The sequence below is a fragment of the Scatophagus argus genome, chromosome 5 (genome assembly GCF_020382885.2).
Source record: "Scatophagus argus isolate fScaArg1 chromosome 5, fScaArg1.pri, whole genome shotgun sequence".
In the NCBI taxonomy this organism is placed as follows: Eukaryota; Metazoa; Chordata; class Actinopteri; family Scatophagidae; genus Scatophagus; species Scatophagus argus.
The window spans coordinates 25,824,325-25,843,348 of record NC_058497.1 but is presented as its reverse complement, the minus strand read 5'-3'; the positions used below and the strand labels follow the sequence as shown (position 1 = coordinate 25,843,348).

At 42.6% G+C, this 19,024-nt stretch overlaps 3 protein-coding genes across 3 annotated transcripts; 2 read left to right on the top strand and 1 right to left on the bottom strand.

The window, feature by feature from the left end:
* The first annotated feature begins 1,234 nt into the window (after window positions 1–1,234).
* On the top strand, window positions 1,235–11,018 carry pgm2l1 (phosphoglucomutase 2-like 1). The gene is made up of 14 exons (XM_046388173.1): window positions 1,235–1,700; window positions 3,707–3,874; window positions 4,414–4,520; window positions 5,065–5,149; window positions 5,252–5,335; window positions 5,568–5,764; window positions 6,052–6,241; window positions 6,340–6,437; window positions 6,596–6,776; window positions 6,888–6,981; window positions 7,226–7,355; window positions 8,352–8,541; window positions 8,762–8,895; window positions 9,524–11,018. The coding sequence occupies exons 1-14, from the start codon at window positions 1,599–1,601 to the stop codon at window positions 9,624–9,626; spliced, it is 1,863 nt and encodes a 620-aa protein (XP_046244129.1). The 5' UTR covers window positions 1,235–1,598; the 3' UTR covers window positions 9,627–11,018.
* A 128-nt stretch (window positions 11,019–11,146) lies between these two features.
* LOC124058744 (olfactory receptor 6N1-like) lies at window positions 11,147–13,003 on the bottom strand. The gene has a single exon (XM_046388273.1). It carries the CDS (start codon window positions 13,001–13,003, stop codon window positions 12,065–12,067), a length of 939 nt encoding a protein of 312 aa, XP_046244229.1. The 3' UTR covers window positions 11,147–12,064.
* Window positions 13,004–16,876: 3,873 nt separating this feature from the next.
* Window positions 16,877–18,113, top strand: LOC124058729 (olfactory receptor 11A1-like). Its single transcript, XM_046388259.1, has one exon. It carries the CDS (start codon window positions 16,882–16,884, stop codon window positions 17,872–17,874), a length of 993 nt encoding a protein of 330 aa, XP_046244215.1. The 5' UTR covers window positions 16,877–16,881; the 3' UTR covers window positions 17,875–18,113.
* The last annotated feature ends 911 nt before the right edge of the window (window positions 18,114–19,024 follow it).

Here is a 19,024-nt window from a genome sequence, read left to right as displayed (position 1 = left end):
TTTCACATAAACCCCAGAATCATAACTTCTGCTATCCATGAAAATCAAAAAATGCAGGGGTTTGAGGGTGGGGGGCAGCTCAGTCCGGTGGTGTTTTTGCAGCCGAGAAAACAATGGAAGCTAATGAATACTAAAACTAAAACTAACTGATACTAAATCAAACAACTCTCTCAAACTATGAGCTGAAGCTAACCTCCTACCTAACTACTGTCTAAAATGGCTAACTAACCTACCAAATACTATAAACACAACTAACTATAAAATGAACACCAAGATATCTCTGCTAAGAGTACAATGGAACAAGACAGTCACAATATTAAATCCACATAATCCGCTCAAAATGCTCTTAACTCTCAGCAGTTGCCAAAGCGCCGAGACCTCAGTTTTGTAACAGAAGGGAGGGTTGGGGTGGTTGGTGAAGTAAGCTGCCTCGAAAACATCACCTGCCTCCAGCTCAGCCGCTCACAGAATTCAGTTGTAATAGCCGGGTTTCAACCTGTGGAGGGCATATTTATAACGCAAAACAGAAAATTCAAATGCTTTCTACTAAAATGTCAAGATTTGGACGTGAATCAATCAGTAACACTATTAAGGGTTTAGTTACTCTTTAAGTATGTGGACAAGCTCTGATAAACTGTATTCAACCTGCTCCGCATCAGAGAGCAGACAAATGTTTTTATATGTTAGCTAGTGAACACAGTGAGGCATTCAGCAGCTTAAGAGCAGATATTCCCCTGTTAGCCTCTAGGGAGCTAAGTTAAGCTAAGTAACAATGTGAACTTTAAAATGAAAATGTAACTCCAAAATAACATAATTTTTCACATATTGACTGGTTTGTGTAAAATAATCCAATGTGCATTTTCATTTTCACATTCTCATACAGAGACAGTTATGCGACCATATAAAAATAAAAACGAAAGGAACAATCATATTTAGTATATACCAAATTTAGACATATTTAAATTAACATTTGACCATTATTCACTGTGAAATACTGTCACACATTTCCATTTTAATTTAAATATAGTGCCTGGAGTGCCTATAAGACTATATGAAATTGAAAATACAAACCGGATTACTGAATTTTCTAAATGCTAATTGGATTATTGTTTTTTTAATTCAAATATTTTTTTAATCAAGGTACACGTACATCTGTGGAAAAGTACCATGCCAATGTGGAATTAGTGTTAATTTTTAAGTTTTCGTTGTCTTTTTAATATTGTCCCCTCCAGGCTTCCTTATTTTCTGTCGTGAGTAACTTTATCGACGAATATTTTCTGAGCAATATTAGCATGCAGTTAGCTGGCCGCTGTCGGCTTCCAGCGCTGGTTGTGTAACTTTAGCGTGTAGCTAACATTAGCCTCGTGTGTGAAGTTAAAAGGCTGATACTCAGAACCAGAGAGTAGACCGCTAGCAGCCATAACACAAAGGAGATGTGTGTCTGGCTCAGGAGCCGGGTCAGCTAACAGCTGGGAGCTAACGCAGTATCACTTCACAGAACGGCCGGCTGCCTGCTAGCTTTCTGGTACTTTCTTCGACAGTTAGATGGCCCTGCTGCAGATTACTGACAGTTAGCTAGTGACCTCTTTTCTGTCAGCATGGAAGACGTTAACGGGGACTTGAACGCCAACTCGAGGTGCCAGAGCACCGGCGACCCGCAGCTGGACAAAGCGGTTTACCAGTGGTTGACTTGGGACAAGGTGAGTCTCTGTCTGTACCTCACAGCGTGATGTTGGGAAGCTGAAGCTGCTGGGAAGCCAACTTGAAGCCCTGTTTGCTACTGTCCGTGCCCGAGTATATTGGGGGACTTCACACCAAACATCATCTGAAAATCTAGCATTTTAAAATTAAATTACTTGTTGGCAAACGCATATAGTAATACTAGGTTAAGATACTGTATTACATATGTACTGATGATCGTCTGTTACAATCGACACAAAATACTTACACAAAAATATTAAAGTAGAACTTAATTGTATTTCATAGAAACTTTGTGATTTGTTCAACGAAGCTCACTGTGGAGTTCTGCTCTCCTGGAGGAAGAGCTGGCGCATGAAACACCAACTTTAAACAGTTTCTCAGTTAAAAATTTGTTTGCCGAATATTTCACTAGAACTGACCACTGAAGAAAATGAGTCAAGTTGTGCTTCTTGATGTGAGTGATTTTGTCATCACGCAAGAAAATCTAAATTTGCAGGGTTTTTAAAGGGAGTTCTGAGTGTCTACACTGCAGTGCGTGTGTGGGCTGGTTCCAGCCGTGTATCTCAGCGGGGTCAGTGAGTGTGTGTATGTTACCCGCAGTGCGGACCTGCAGGCAGGAACACCAGCGACTGTCTGGGTCACCAGAGCTTTGTGGGTTATCCGGCGATTACACGGCAGCATGACTCAGCTGTTTTGCTTTATAGGTAACGAGTAGTCACTAAAAGGCCAGTACAGTAAATGGAACCTGCTGTTTTGATGCCATCTTCATTTGTCTGCCAACTTCCACGTAATATGTTTTTCTCTGAGTGTCAGTTTGAACCAACAGGATGATGTTGAGATCCAACAGTCAACCATGTAACTTCCACCTGCTGCCTGCTCATTTCATCTCCCACGCTGAGGCCACGTCACACTGATCACATGTTAACACTCAGGTGTACACAGCTGGTGCTGTTTTCACCTTGTGAATCTGTGTGTCTGCGTGGCACAGTGTGGTCCTGGAGTCACTTGTTGTGGTATAATTGACAGGATGGAGCGTTTCTGTTTTAAACGGCACAGCTTGTGTAGTCTGTACGGCAGCAGGAAACGCACAGAAAGGCTGCACGAGCTCTGAATGATCTAATGTGATGTGACTCAGTGTTCAAATCCACACATTTCAATAATCACTGAGTCAGACTCACTCACGGGACAGACAACTCAGTCACTGGATGTGGGCGTCCCTCCTCATCAGGGGTAAAAGACAGGTGTGGTGAGAGCAAGGGGGCCTGGCCCCACAACACCCCACCCCACTGAGCGCCCCTGGCCCACCTTTGTCTTAAGTTGTGGATCACCACCACCCACTTTCAGTGATTTCTGTCCACACTAAGACTCAAGGTGAAGTTCGAGACTGTCTTGCATTAGCGAATCCAGGAAGCGCTGCTGCTTATGTCAACACACACACACACCCACACACACACACCCACACACACACACACACACACACACACACACACCATGACCTCAGAGTTGTGTAGCTGGTAAAGGTCATGAATGTTTCTGACCTCGACTGCAAATGTCAACAGCCTGGAAAAGATTCACTCACACACACACACACACACACACACACACACACACACGAAGACGACGAGCAGGCTGAGTTATTTATTTATTTATGAATTTATTTCACAAGTTATGGGTTAGTTAGTTAGGCCAAAATGTGTTTGGCTTCACAGGATTGTGTTGCACTTAAGGTTGCCCCTCACTGTGGATTTCGTTGCTGATCGATCAGCTGATTGTCTGTTGAATTCATTGATGATTCAGTTGCTGTGATGGAAAACAGCGAACCTGCAGGAGGTTTTGACTGATAATGACTGAAATGGTTGACTGAATTACGCTTCTGTTGGTCAACTGATTAACTGTCAACAGACTGTGGGACTGTGTGGGCCTGAATCAGACGTGTGTGTGTGTGTGTGTGTGTTCGACGTGGCTCACGTGTGTCAGACTGATGGTTCTCTGGGCTCTGCTGTAGAACCGCTGGACTCGGGCTCAGGTGGAGGCTCTGGTGGCGGCGGGGCGTCTTGATGATTTGAGGATGAGACTCTGCAGCAGGATGAGCTTCGGCACGGCAGGACTCAGAGCCCCGATGGGAGCCGGATTCAGTCGGATTAACGACCTCACCGTCATCCAGTCCACACAGGTCAGACCAGTTAGGAACCAGGTCGACTACAGGACCTCACACTCAGATTGTTTACAGTTAAGAACACGTCTGTTTGTTAGACCAAGTGTCCACTTTATTACGTCCAGCTTTACGATCTACAGCTCTGCCAGACCAGCAGATGGAACATTTTTCAGGTGGTCAAAGACATTTTTGTATTTCCGTCTTAATATCCAAACCACGGCCACGTAGCTGATGTTCCTGAGCCGTGGAGGAGAACATGAGGCACGTTTAGCATCGCCAGCTTCCTGTCACCTTGTGAAACACATCAGGTGTGGATTTAGAGGAGCAGCAGGTTACTGCTGACGCCACATTCAGACGAGTTTGTGTTCAAGCTGTTCGATCACATCCAGTTTTAGTCAGTCACTCATTTCTTTTCATTGTGACATGTTGATGAGAAGCCCATGTTTTTGTTTTTGTTTTTGTTTTTCTTAAAACAGGAAGGTGCAGAGTTCTTCACGGTAACAAAATGAAAAGCAGCCTATGACAATGAGGTGAAGTTTTTCTCTGTCTGTCTTCAGGGTTTATATTCGCACCTGTCCAGGTACTGTGCAGACTTGAGCAGCAGAGGAGTGGTTGTTGGTTTCGACACCAGAGGACAGGAGGAGAGCGGCTGCAGCAGTCAGCGGTGACTACAATCACACAATAATACTCGTTTTAAGTATTGGAGATGGTAACCGTAGCAACAGGAGCCCATTCATGGCTTAGACTCTGCACTATAATCCACACAGAGCTCTTTTAACCTGACGTCACTTTAACGAGGACGCTGGTCAAACTGGTCGGTCACAAAGGGAACAGAGTCTGGGAGTCCTGATGGTCTCAGGACTCTCAGCCGCCGACCGCAGCTGCAACAATCAGCTGATCAGTGGACTGAAAGGAAAGGTGGATTCAGTCTCTGATCACACCGCTGTGTCCTCCTGTCAGAGCAAGCTGGAGACGTAGCTGTTCTCCCAGGCCTGAATGTGTTCAAACGTACTCCTGTTCCATTTTCTTCTATTGTGTGAAGCTCACTGAACTTGCATTGTGTGAAATATGTACAAATAAAATTGAGCTCAGTGCTTTCAGAGGGAGCAGGGGAAGTTTGATTGGTTCATCCTCTTTCACTCACAAACACAACACCCATTAAAATAACCACATTTTGTCCTTCTTCTTCTTCTTATTGTGTGTTTCAGTTTGGCAAAGTTGACGGCTGCTGTGATGCTCAGCAGAGACGTTCCCGTTCATCTTTTCTCCACGTTCGTTCCGACGCCATACGTGGTGAGGAAACGCTAACGCATGACTTCCTGCTGCGGGCAGCTGATGGAGCAAAGTCAGCATCAGCAGGGTGGAGTTCTTATTAAATGTGTGTTTTATTCCCAGCCGTACGCCGTGAAGAAGCTCGGCGCCGCAGCTGGAGTGATGATCACCGCTTCACACAACCCGAAAGAAGACAACGGATACAAGGTCTGAGGACAAATTCAACCAACAATTTCACTTTTTTATTTTAAAACAGGTTCCTGACCTTTAGTTTATGCTCATCTAAGGGTAAAAATGTCTAAGATGTGACGGATGGTTTAAAAATCCACATCACGTTCTCTGTTTCCTCTCACCTGGTTCTGTGTTAACTGACTTTTTTAGGGCTTGACCAATGCGTCAGGTCACGCCACACACTTCAGGTCTGTATCGCCCTCTGCAGGTGTACTGGTGTAACGGCGCTCAGATCTCCTCACCTCATGACAAGGAGATCCTGCGAAGTATCGAGGAACAGCTGGAGCCCTGGAGCTCCTCCTGCTGGGAGGAGGATCTGGTGGACAACTGTTCCCTGAGGACTGACCCCCTTACCCAGATCAACAGCTGCTACATGGACGAGCTCACCTCCCTCTGCTTCCACAGGTAACAGGACGCACCAAGTCCCCAGTTAGTAAGTAGGCCCGAGACATCGCTTGCCAGAGCCTGAGAACCACCTTTCCGCAATCCACACCAGCACCTGCAGGACTTGCAATTTAGTCCTGTTTATATGAGAGGGTTCACCTCAGGGATTCTGAATGCACTGATTGTAAGTTGCTTCAGACAAAACCAGCTGCCAAGTGAATGTAATATGATGAGGAGCGCACCTTCCTCTGCGTACCACAGGTAAAACGAGGAGTCCAAATGTCTCATGTTTCTCTTGTGTCTCTCAGGGACCTGAACAGAAGTTCTTCACTGAAGTTTGTCCACTCGTCGTTCCACGGTGTTGGACATGTCTTTGTCCAGCAGGCCTTCCGCACCTTCGGCTTCACTCCACCGATCCCCGTCCCAGAGCAGAAAGACCCCGACCCCAACTTTTCCACCGTCCGCTGCCCCAACCCTGAGGAGGGAGAGTCGGTCCTGGTCAGGCACAGATCACAGTTCTTCAAGAAATTTCTTGAATTCAGTATTTTCTCATTTTTGTTTTATTAATCGGTTATTTTTGAAATTCGGTTGTGCAGGAGCTTTCTCTTCGTCTGGCAGAGAAGGAAGACGCTCACATTGTTCTAGCGACGGACCCCGATGCTGACCGTTTGGCTGTAGCGGAGAAGTCTGAAGGGTAACTGTGACGTTTGCTCAAAGGCACTTCACTGCAGAAACTGTCAGTATTCACTAAACTTCACCAGTAGACCAACTCCACAGGTGTAGCTGACAGGATTTAAGGTGTGTTTTACCTGTGTAGCAGGTGTAGCTGACCTGTTTCCGCCTGCCTCACAGGTGTGGTTGGAAGGTGTTTACAGGTAACGAGCTGGCAGCTCTGTTGGGTTGGTGGATGTTCTTTAATTGGAAGGAGGGTCACCCAGATCCTGCAGACTCTCAGAAGGTTTACATGTTGGCCACCACAGTCTCCTCGAAGATCCTGCAGGCCTTCGCTCGCATCGAGGGATTCCACTTCGAGGTCAGGAAATCTCACAACAAAGAATGAAGAAACACAACCGCCAACATGACTGACTTCAGGTGTTTAAACTGTGATGATGATGATGATGTCCTTTCTTTCTGCGCTCAACAGGAAACTCTTCCTGGGTTTAAATGGATCGGGAACAGGATTCATGAACTCTCCAAGACAGGAAACTCAGTCATATTTTCCTTCGAGGAGTCGATCGGTAACCAGGTTTACTTTGTACCGTATTTTTATTTTAGAAGGAGGTCTGGACTCTGATTTCTCAGATTTTTTTCACTTTTGGGAAACACGTGGTCTTTTTAGAGGAAAATTAAGCTTCTATGATCAATTGACTTGCTTGAGGAGAAACAGATTTGACGAACAGAATTATCAGTTGAGTCTGCTTTCTTTTCGTCTCCAAGAAAAGTGAAACTTAACGGAAGTCTTTTGTTTTTTCACGACCTCAGGTTTCCTCTGTGGCGGTTTGGTCCCTGAGAAAGACGGTGTGAGCTCAGCGGCAGTCGTGGCTGAAATGGCTGCTTACCTCCACAACAAGAACTTGAGTCTGAACCAGCAGTTGCACAACATCTACCAGACGTGCGTTTTCATGCTGCGTTAATGTGCCTGTGTGTTGCATTTCAGTGCTGTCGATGTTTCAGCTCATTTGGAACACAAGTGAAATACAAATAACTACAGCTGTCTGAGATCAGCGCAGTGGAGTAGAAGTATTAACTGGAAATACTCCAGTGGAGTACAGTGAATTTGTATTAAAGCACACTGCTTGAGTAAAATGCATCTGGTTAGATTCCAGCACTGTTAATATTAGGAGCACATATTCACTCCATTCAAGCTGAACTTCTGTCAGTTTACTGAGAACAAATATTCAGTCATCAAAGTCTTGTGATGCCTCTGTGCTGGTGACAGCCATGGTCGAAGGCTTTAGGTTCCTCAGACTGGTTCACTGCTTACACCTGCTCTGACATTTACCCAGTAAAGCTGGATCAGTCTGGACTGGAACCAGCATGTGTACATGTAGGACAATAAATGGTCTCCCAGTAAACCAAACAGTCGACAAATGACGGGACTTGACCTGTCAACTGAAACCCTCCTCAGGTTATGTCTACAGTTCAGATCAGCTGATGGAGTCCTGATTGAGTAAGACCTAATTAAAAACTAAAAACGTTAATAAGGAAGTCGTCTTTTATGCACATTAGAGTTACAGCTGCATCATAAATTACATAAAATGATAATCAACATTTTAAGTATATATAATAATATTAAATCTCATGTGAAATGCTTAGAGTAATGAACAATGTGAACATTCAAAAACCTTCAAAACATTTCAAAACATTTCATTCTATCTGACCAGTCTGTACTTCATCACCTCCACCACCTGAGGGCAGTAGACACCTGATCTTCACTCTGTTTAAGGTCCGTCTTGTTTCTCAGTTCAGGTCGTCCCGGTTGTGGAGGAGGTCTTAAAGGTCCTTGCCAAAGTTTAGTGTCTTGGTTAGATAGTTACGGTTCTTGGATTTTGATCTGATTACAGTCCTAAGCCTAAGTTGTGTGTGTGTTCTGACTTCCTGTCTCCAGGTATGGTTATCACGTGTCTAGAACCTCCTACGTCATCTGTAATGACCCTCCCACCATCCAGAAGATCTTCAGCCGGATCAGAAACTTTGACAGTGAAGGTTCGTACCCAAAGACATGCGGCGGCGTCCAGATCGCCCACGTCAGAGACGTTACCATGGGATACGACAGCAGCCAGCCCGACTTCAGATCTGTAAGATATGAATGTTGTGTATGAATGTTAGTGAAGTTATTCTGTTCATGAAAACATTTTTAGTGTTTTGTATTTAAAGTTGACATAATTCATTATTTGATTCGGTCAGTTTTCAAGCAAAAATATCAAATATTTGATGGTTTCAGCTTCCATGTGAGAATAAATCATGAGATGTGACTGTTTTCAGTTAGTTACTCTGCTCTCTCTGTCTCCTGTGGAGGTACTTCCTGTGACGAGGAGCAGTCACATGATCACCTTTACTCTACAGAACGGCGTCGTGGCCACACTGAGGACCAGCGGCACCGAACCCAAAATCAAATACTACACCGAGTTCTGCGCTGCACCAGGGAACAGGTCAGCTGACTGTAACTGATTACTGTTGTTGTTGTTATTATTCACTTCATCTGATTCCATCCATCCATCCATCCATTTTCCATACCGCTTATCCGTCAGGGTCGCGGGGGAGCTGGAGCCTATCCCAGCTGACTACGGGCGAGAGGCGGGGTTCACCCTGGACTGGTCGCCAGTCAATCACAGGGCCAACACACAAAGACAGACAACCACACACTCTCACACTCACACCTAGGGGGCAATTTAGAGTAGCCAATTAACCTAATGTGCATGTTTTTGGTATTGTGAGAGGAAGTCGGAGAACCCGGAGAAAACCCACGCAGGCACAGGGAGAACATGCAAACTCCACATAGAAGGGCCCAGACCGGGATTCGAACCTGGAACCCTCTTGCTATGAGGCGACAGTGCTAACCACTGCACCACCGTGCCGCCCTGTCTGATTCCATCTGACTAATTAAATGTTAGATCAGGTGGGAACAAGCATTTCCAGTCATGAGACATCAGACGGTGAAATGACGGTCACAGCAGCGTTACTGCGGCTCCGCCCTCATCGTCCTCCTCATATGTAAATGATGTCATGGCCTTGTGGGTGTGGCCTTGGTGACATCTTTACTCTGTCTCTGTGCTGCAGTGAGGTGTCCAGGCTGGAGGAGGAGCTCAGGAAGATCACAGCTGCTCTGCTGGACGAGTTCCTAGAGCCTGAGAAGAACAACCTGATTCGCCGCTGCATCTAGCTCCACCTCCCACTTATGTGAACCTCCGACAGCTGTTTCCTGTTCATGATGTCACATCCTCTCATGCTCGTAGATGAGTCAGAGCAGCCGCTGCTTCACTCTGTGTCGTGCTAAAGCTCATGCTGAGACTAAATCTATGAACTGGCTCATTCAAAGACAGTCAGTAGAGATGAATATTTAGCTTCAGGTGGTGTTCTTTGTCCTTCATTCATCATCATACAGCAGAGAGCACGATGGGTAGAGTCTAACCAAAGAGTGATTACTTTTCTTTGACTGCGATTGGTTGTCAGGACAGATGCTGTACAGCCACAGGAACATTGAAGGATTTAAAGTATTTTCATAGAAATGAGCCAACAAATTTACGTACAAACCGATTAAAATCAAATATTTGCTTTCAAACTCTTTCAAACAGAAGCACAACAAACACTTCAAATAAATTTATATGTAAGTTCATCACTGACAACAGTGGCCTGTTGCTGCTGACAGTTAGTCAAAACTCTCATAAGAGAATTTCCTCCTTTCAGCAAAATCCTTTTTGTTTGTTTAAACACAAACCAAATTATTCAGTATCAACACGAATCTGTCTACGATCTGTCATTGTTTAGGTTCCAGACTGAGGGCCTGATTGGATTTTGCTGATAGTTTGAAATCTGTTGCTGTTTTTCCAGATTCACATTTCACTGAAAGTCGAGGAGGCTTTCAGTAAAGTGCCTCATGTAAACTGTGAACCAGCATTGATTTTTAGATGATTTTGAGGATAAAAAAAAAAAGAATATGTGAAAAGCAAAATAGCTTCAACTGATCCAATTTCCAAAATTAATTCTAAAGATATCAATATCTAACTTCTTCTCAAAATCTGTCACACAGTCTTTGGGGTATTTTCTTTATCATAAATGCCTAACGTTTTCTGGTTGTAGCTCCTCAAATATGAAAACCTGCTGGTGATACTAACAACGTGCCGTCACATCAGATTTGTTGTTCTGTTCAACAGTTTTGTCATTAATGAACTTCCATATGAATGAATTCAAAGGTGGATCCCTTTACCAAACAGAAAATCACCTCTTTATCCTCTCGCTTTATATTTTTGATGTTTAGCTGAATGTTGAAGTTCCCCTTCACACAATATGGATGTTATTTATTTTTATACTTGGAGAGATAAAATATATTTATGTGGTAGTAGACGTTGTACAGAGGACGTGATGCTGTTGATGGTGTCACTTGTTGTGTTTAAGCATCATTGTGCTCCATGTAGAAAACCTCTTTTTGTTTTGGTGTTGTGGACAGAAGACAGAGTGAGATCTCTGATTGTACTGTCATGTTACAAATACTGCTGTTAACGTGGTTCTCTGATAATTTACAAACTCAAAAATAATAAAAAAAATGTAAATTGTGTGTTTGTATTCATTATTATTGGAAAGATCTGCTGCTTCACGCTCAGTGAACAGGAACAACGTTTGAAAGAGTGTTTTTAAAGAACAGAGAAGGTGACCTTCCTTTCATTATGACTCTGTTCTTCAAGTATTAGCCTTCTTCTTATGGTTTTTATTAAAATTATATTTTTTTTATTGTAAAACTCTTAATACTTTTTTCACAATATATTATAAATTATATAATATAAATATAAATATATTAAATAGTATGACTTTGTGTGTTTTTGTTAGAAAAGTCCCATATGAGTTTAAAGACTGAGTCACTGAGGCTGTATTTTATTCACTTCTGGCTGTGTGGTTGTTTCTCATCAGATGAAGTCATATTTTTATTCTTTATTCTTCTTTGACCTTAAATAAGTCACTTCATGTTGTTACAAATCATAAAATACTGACAGCAGGTTAAGAAGATCAATGTTATTATAAAGTCTGAAATCTTTAAATTCTTAATCTAAACAGAAATGATTTTCAGTCAGATTTCTTTGACTTTGTACATTCAGTTAACAGGCAACCGAAATCAATTTTATTAACGTGAATGACCGAGACGTAAAATCCAACATTCACCACTGAAGTTTACCTCCATACATAACAGTGTGGAAAGTCTGAGAGCGATTTACAGAAGCGATCTGTTCATCAGTCTGAGGCCGCGAACAGAAACTGTCAGTCAGTAGTTTCAGAACGGCAATTTTCAGTACAGTCAGAACTTCATTACCTAATCTGTGATCTTTCGGTGAAACCAGTAGCTTCTATTTTTGTTTTCTATTAAGGTATATTTTTTTTTTTTGGAATTCAGGATTTATAATTTAGTAAGGTCCATAATTTTGTGATGTAGCTGTTAACACCATGTCAGCTTTGAAGAAGGTCATGTGGAGAATAACAGATCGAGAACAAACCTGAGACCAGCTGATGACCTGCTACGTAAGAGCATGTGCACAAATAGGTTATTAGTAAATAAAAGTAGCATGCAAGTTTTTTGGTAAACAAGCTTTTTTGAAGAATCTGGTTTTGTTTTCATGAATGTGAGTTCAGCATCCTCGGTTTGAGGCTGAAGTTAAGCAGGATTTTGGACCTGATCTGATGCAGGTTGATGCCGTAGATAATTGGGTTGATGAGGGGCGGGACCACCAGGAACTCTGCAGCCAGTGCGTTCTGCAGCACCTGTAGCGTGCTGCCGCCACCATAACGGGAGTACATGGCGTCAAACGTCAGCGAGCCGGTGAACACTAACAAGGTGATGAGGTGCGGCAGACACGTCTGTACAAACTTCCTGCGGTCTGACTGCAACCTGACCGAGGCTCGGACCAGGTGGCTGTAGGACACCAGGATAAGTCCAGTCTGTGAGATGTGCGAGAACGTAAGGATGAAGCCATAGATGTTGTTGAGTGTCGTGCTTGAGCAGGACAGCTTCACCACCTCCCAGTTGGTGCAGAAGATCTTTGGGACGTGACGTCCGCAGAGCGGCAGGCGGCTGGTCAGGATGATGCCCACCAACGTCTCCAGCAGTGTGAAGTTCCAGGTGAGCAGCAGCAGCTGCGCCACCTTCTTCTTCGTCATCAGCATCTGGTACTGCAGCGGCCTACAGATGGCCAAGTAGCGGTCATACGCCATAACGGTGAGACTGGTGAACTCACAGAAAACATAAGAGTAAACTGCAAAAATCTGAGTCAAACACCCGGTATATGTGATGACGTGAGCGTCGGCCAGAAGGTCGTGAAGCAGCTTTGGGTAGAAACTTGACGCTCCACAGACGCCATTAAAGCAAAGGTTACACAGGAAGATGTAGATGGGCTCATGGAGCGACCTCTCCAGACAGACGGTGATGATGAGCGTCAGGTTGACGAAGATGGTGAAGAGGTATGACGTCAGAGCGAAGGCAAAGTAGATCCGACGGTTTGTCAGAGAGTCGTTCAGACCCTGCAGCACAAGCACCATCTCAGAGTTATTCTGCATCATGTTAGGTGTCAAGTAACTGCTCATCACGTCACCCTGTCAGATGACTAAACACACAATAACGGAAGAACTTATGAATGAAAATAACATGTCACAATAAATCCAGATGGCTACCTTTAGTTCATGGCGACTGACAGTTCAGAGTGCAGAGAAAAACAACAAATCCTCACAGTGTAGAAGTGAAATCAGAGAATGTTTTGAGTTTATAACTGCTGAAAAACTCCAAAAACCACAAACGATTCACGAGCAAACCTTCCCTTAAATGAGCTTGAAACACTTCAGGAACCACTTTGCATGTAAAATAATAAAATATTTTGCGCCTTAAATGTGAAATAAGGGCCCATTAAATGTGTCATCAGTGCTGACAGACAACAATGGAATCTGAGTTATTGTTTTCTGATGCTGCTGTTCATCAACACGATAAGCAAAATTTAGAAAGAAAAGAAAGAAAAAATCAATGCAGTTTCATATGAGGAACATATTCGTTTGATTACAACGCTGTAAGTGATTGATTCCCCACACATTTCTACGACATACAGATTTTGCCTCAGATTTGATGTTTGTGGTAATTAGAATCTGTCTCTTTAACCATCAGCAGATGATAACACGCTAAAGGATGAGAAACATGTTCAATACTGAAGGATTCTACAGTCAGAAACCTGCAAATTGGAACACGTGGAACAACTGCACATCCATCACTCAACGTACAAAAAACGGCTGTTTATAATGTCAGCGCAGTAAAAACTATGAAAACTATTTTTTATGCAGCATGTTTTTGTTTAAGGATCACTAATCAGACTCATTAAAGCTTGTGGGAATCAGATAAAACTCTCATGTAGTTTCACATTAAACAGCAGAAACATCCATCATCACTGCTGCCTGAACACTAAGACAACCTGATAAGTTCAGCTGGCATTCAAAATTACAACAATCTTTAAAATCACCTCAGAACCACAGGCAAGGGTTCTCTTGGATGTTAAATGAAGACTAAATTCAGATGTGAGGAAAACAAAAATTATCTCAACAACGTTAACCACTGCAGCTTGTTCTCATCTATACGTCACAACAACATCAATAAGACAAAATACATTTGAATAAAAGCAACAATCAGCCTGTAAGAGAGGAGATCAGACACTGCAACACGACAGGCAACAGAGAGCAACACAAGTGGTCCAAGGAGGCCTGAATCGATCAGGACCAGCAGCTGAGACGTGCTGCTGGAAAACACGAGTCAGCGGGTAGCTACTCTTATACACCTGGAAGCTGCTGTCAATCAGGTGGCACGAAGTCTGATGACATGGGGGGCTGAAGCCACACCCCCTCCTGACGAACACGTAAGGCTTTCATTTTTAAATAAGTTTCTACTTTTATATGTGTGCAAATATGTCAAAATGACAAAAGTCTCACTTTCGGTGTCGTCTTCTTTATTTCTTTAAATTGTCAGGATTTTTAACATTTCCAAAGCATGACATGAAACATTCCTCCAGGGTCTTCATATCTGCTCAGCTTTTCTCAAAGCCAACATGAAGAAATTCAGTCCTGAAGTTTGATGGTTTATCCCAAAGCAGAGTTTTGCAGAGATCAGGAACTTGTAAGACATGTTGGAAATCACTTTGTGTTTCCACACAGCTCTGTGGATGCATGTGAGTTAACTGGAAGTCCATTCATTTCTATCGAAACCACTGAAAATTACTTTTCACTAAAAACGGTTCATTTGTCCATTCAGCGATCTTTCACATGACCATTTGGTTTTTAGTTTGATTCAGAAGTTGTCCATAAATATCTTTGGCAGTTTTGGCTGGTGAAATTCACAGAGCTGTGAAAGAAGTTGTCGGTGAATATCTTGGTGTACATAAACTTCAAGTGCAGCACGCCAAGGAATACGTCATCTGGAGCCATTTTTTTGACCAAGCATGCTAACGGCACTTCCAGCCACGGGAAAGAGAAGAAAAACTCTGAGATTGTGTTCCAACTGAACCGCCGGCCAAGAATATGTTTTTACAAAACAGTCGACCGTTGAAGAATTCAGCGGCGTGTGTCTCGTGTTTCAGTTCTGTTGTTCAGTTTGGGGCCCTTCGCCTGCCCATTCTTGCCTTAGAGGAAGTGTTAGAACGCTGACCATTTGATGACAGTCACAAACCCTGTATTGCTACTTAATATAACGTAAATAATGCACAGGTTAGTGTATATACTATTTAATAATGTTTAAGAAGGACCTCATTTGTCACCTTTTCAAGAAGAGAAATATCTGAACACTGAACCTATAGCTGAAGTATTAAGTGATACTTCATTACGAAAACTCTGGCAGATCACTGTACCAAGTCCCTCAGGTCAAAGGTCATACGAACATGTCAACAAGTTCGTCCCTGAGGCGTCTTCACATTAGCCACAGTTTCCACTAATTCCCTCTGAAGCAAATTACAGTTGGAGCTGTTAACCAGTGAGACCAATCAGCCTAAGCAGACCTCAGGACTGGTTTCACTGGTCCCCAGAGGGCTGAGGACGATAATGACCTCCCCTCGGACCGCTCTGTGACAACACACCTCGGGATGGACAGATACTGAATGATGATGTAAAGAAAGTGCACACCAAAGTTCTTCTGAAAAGTTTTTAGTCATCTGTCAGCTCTACAAAAGTTTTGGTCCATATCACCTGTCTTCATGTCATAATGAAGGTGTTTAACTGTAAAGCTGGATTTACACTTCAGCATCCAAGGTCAGGTTTTTTAACATTCGCCTATCAAATGCAAAATGCAATGACTACAAAGACTATCTTATCCTTATCTTAAATGGTTAAATTAAATTTTTAAAGGTTAAATGTTGTAAGTATTTCGTGAACATAAAATTTAAACCAGGTGGCAGGGTGGTGTGGTTAGCACTGTCACACCACAGCTAGGGGGTTCCAGGTCTGAATCCCGGTCTGGGCCCTTCTGTGTGGGTTTTCTCCGGGTTCTCCGGCTTCCTCCCACAAACCCAAAAACATGCATGTTAAGGTTAACTGGCTGCTCTACTTTGCCCCGAGGTGTGTGTGTGTGTGCGTGTGTGGTTGTCTGTCTTTGTGTGTCGGTCCTGTGATTGACTGGCGACCAGTCCAGGGTGAACCCCTGCCTTTCACCTTTGACCTTAACCAAGTGCTTTTGTAAACCTAACCTAAAATGAATGCAAACCATGGATCTGGACTTTGGACTGGTCCTGGATTTTGTATGCCTGCCATCCACACTGACCACCTCCCTGAGAATCCAGGGATTACATGGGTTTGTAAATGTAGGGTTTCATTCAGTCATAGAAACACGCTGCAGGCATGAAAGAAAGTTGTACTGAGAGCACAAAAGAAAACATTTGTGTCCAATGTACACAAACTCAACACATTACATTTCATGACCTTTTCGAGAACTCTGGTGGCAAAACTGTCACGTAAGGCCACCTACCTATGCTGCATTTGTTCCTGATATTAGCGACAAACAGCGGGTCCTCTGATAATGACGTCAGATTGTTGCTGTGGACGTGTGCCTTTAAAAGCGACAGAAGCAGGGTTTCATGTCAGCTAGGAGGAGCTGGTGGTGCGACTACAGCAGGCTGGAGTTGAAGGTCAACACTCACACAATGCAGTTTCTAATGTCTAAATTGTTATTTCTAACACAACCACTATGTTGACTGTCATGACTCTGGTTTCTATAATACATTTCTATACAGTAAGTAGATGTTATTATTTTAAACTAGTTAAGCTTCAACATGTATGACAAAATGTAAATATTATCAGGTTATATTGCAAATAAAAAAAACTTTTTCTGTGTTTGATTGGTTACATATTTTGTCCAAAAGAAAGAATCTTGATCACATTTTGATATATTTGTTTAGGTTTGTGCAATGAACAGTACTATGTTATATAATTTACAAGCCAGAACAAAGGTAATTATAAACTCGACACAGGTTTCATATTTCACACTTACTGCCTACTTTGACATGGGGCTTTTTAAATATTTATATTTTATGGTTATTATGTTGTTATATATACTAATCGTTTGTGCCAATCTTTTGCTTATCACAGCTATCTGCATGAACAGAAGCTTACATGAACCTATGTACATTTTCCTGTGCAGCCTGTTTGTAAATGAACTGTATGGTAGTACAGGGTTGTTTCCATTCCTGCTGGTTCAGATCCTCTCTGACGTTCACACTGTTTCTGCTTCACTTTGCTTCCTGCAGATTTTCTGTGTGTACTCTTATGTGTGCGTAGAATTTTCCAATTTAGCCGTCATATCTTATGACAGATATCTTGCTATCTGTTATCCTCTGCAATATAACACATATATGACATTTAAGAAGGTTGTGATGCTAATTGCAGTAACGTGGTTATATTCTTTTCTTACCATTGTCATTTTGATATCACTGATTGCTCCTTTACAGCTGTGTGGCGACACCATCAACAAAGTTTACTGTTTAAACTACTCCATTGTGAAACTGGCCTGCTCTGAAACCAGAGCCAATAACATTTATGGACTTTTTGTCACTTTTCTCACAGTGTTTGGTCCTTTAATTTTAATCCTTTACACATACATGAAGATTCTTAAAGTGTGTTTTTCAGGTTCTAAACAGACGAGACAAAAAGCTGTGAGTACCTGCACACCTCACCTGGCTTCTCTCATCAACTTCTCCTTTGGTGTTTGTTTTGAAATATTACAAAGCAGATTTGATTTGAAAGGTGTGCACAGTATGTTGCATATTGTTTTATCCTTGTATTTTCTGACGTGTCAGCCGCTCTTTAACCCTGTGATGTACGGACTGAACATGACCAAAGTCCGTATTACGTGCAAAAATATGCTGTTATGTTCTGTTGTAAAGTGCATCAGGTTGACTGAAAGAAAAAATTAACTGATGTCTGATTATAATGACATATAATAATGTCATTATAATAAAATACTCTAATAAACATGAGTTATGCACTTGTTTTTCATGAAGAAAAGCACAAAAGAAATAAAGTACACTTGCTTGGCCTAAACTCAAGGCAGTGAGAGATGCTGACACTTAACGAAGTACTTACAGTTTATCAGGTTTTCAGTTGAGTCAGTTTGATACATAGCTGGATCAGGTGTAGGCAACGTGCAAATATGTGGCCAATCGGTTTGATCATTTAATCAGCACCAATAGAACCTTTAACAAACTACTGGTATTGGTGGAACCTGGCTCCTGTTGTAGCCGATGGTTGTGCCACCAGCCACTGTTTGAGGGAAAATAAAAGCTCACGTAATTAGTCAGCCATCAGCCTTTTCCTGCTACAAAATATCATTATCATATCATCCTTGGCACGGTGGTGCAGTGGTCAGCACTGTGGCCTCAGCAGGAAGTCAGCTGGGATGGACTTCAGTCCCCGGTGACCCTGATGGATAAGCAGTATAGAAAATGGATGGATATCACCCTGTGAAAATCCACGATGGGTCGGCTTCCAATCTCAGAAATATGTCTTGTTACAGCGTGCAGAAGAAGCACCACGACATGGTTAAGCTTGAGATTAAAAAAAAGATGCACTGAACAACTGCAACTGAAAGAACAATACCTTCCACTCATATCTTGGCATGTTTGACTTAAAATATATTCTAATTACATATTTGAATATATTTTAATTTTAATTAGAATTGTTCTAATTGCCTGTTCACCCATTCTCCTTCTTTCATCCATTATCTATATAATACCAAGTATGATTTGTGTAAAATGGGTTGAAAAATGTGTAGAAAAACCACACTCGGTAGCTGGTTGGGGTATCACGTCTGATACTGGCATCAATTGTGAAAAGGTATAAAAAGCTGCAGAGGCACCAGCAGGCCACAGTTAACGCTGAATGCGGCAGTACAACTGGTCTGCTGCCTGCAGGAATGTCCGCCTGAACATCCCTGGCCAGTTACCTGCATGGCTAACAGAGCTAACGAGCAGCTACAGTTAGCTGCTGTTACGAGTTATTTTCAGAAAACTCCATAAATCGCAGAGTGTTGAGGCACAGCAGCTGGAGGACATCAGAGAGAAAACC

Excerpts from the sequence above, each read along its gene's own strand:
- LOC124058744 (XM_046388273.1), bottom strand. The coding sequence starts at position 13,003 with ATGCAGAATAACTCTGAGATGGTGCTTGTGCTGCAGGGTCTGAACGAC.
- pgm2l1 (XM_046388173.1), top strand. The coding sequence starts at position 1,599 with ATGGAAGACGTTAACGGGGACTTGAACGCCAACTCGAGGTGCCAGAGC. Across the intron at positions 4,521-5,064 it reads AGCGGCTGCAGCAGTCAGCG|TTTGGCAAAGTTGACGGCTG; the intron begins GTGACTACAATC and ends TGTGTGTTTCAG. Across the intron at positions 8,896-9,523 it reads TGCGCTGCACCAGGGAACAG|TGAGGTGTCCAGGCTGGAGG; the intron begins GTCAGCTGACTG and ends TCTGTGCTGCAG.
- LOC124058729 (XM_046388259.1), top strand. The coding sequence starts at position 16,882 with ATGTTATATAATTTACAAGCCAGAACAAAGGTAATTATAAACTCGACA.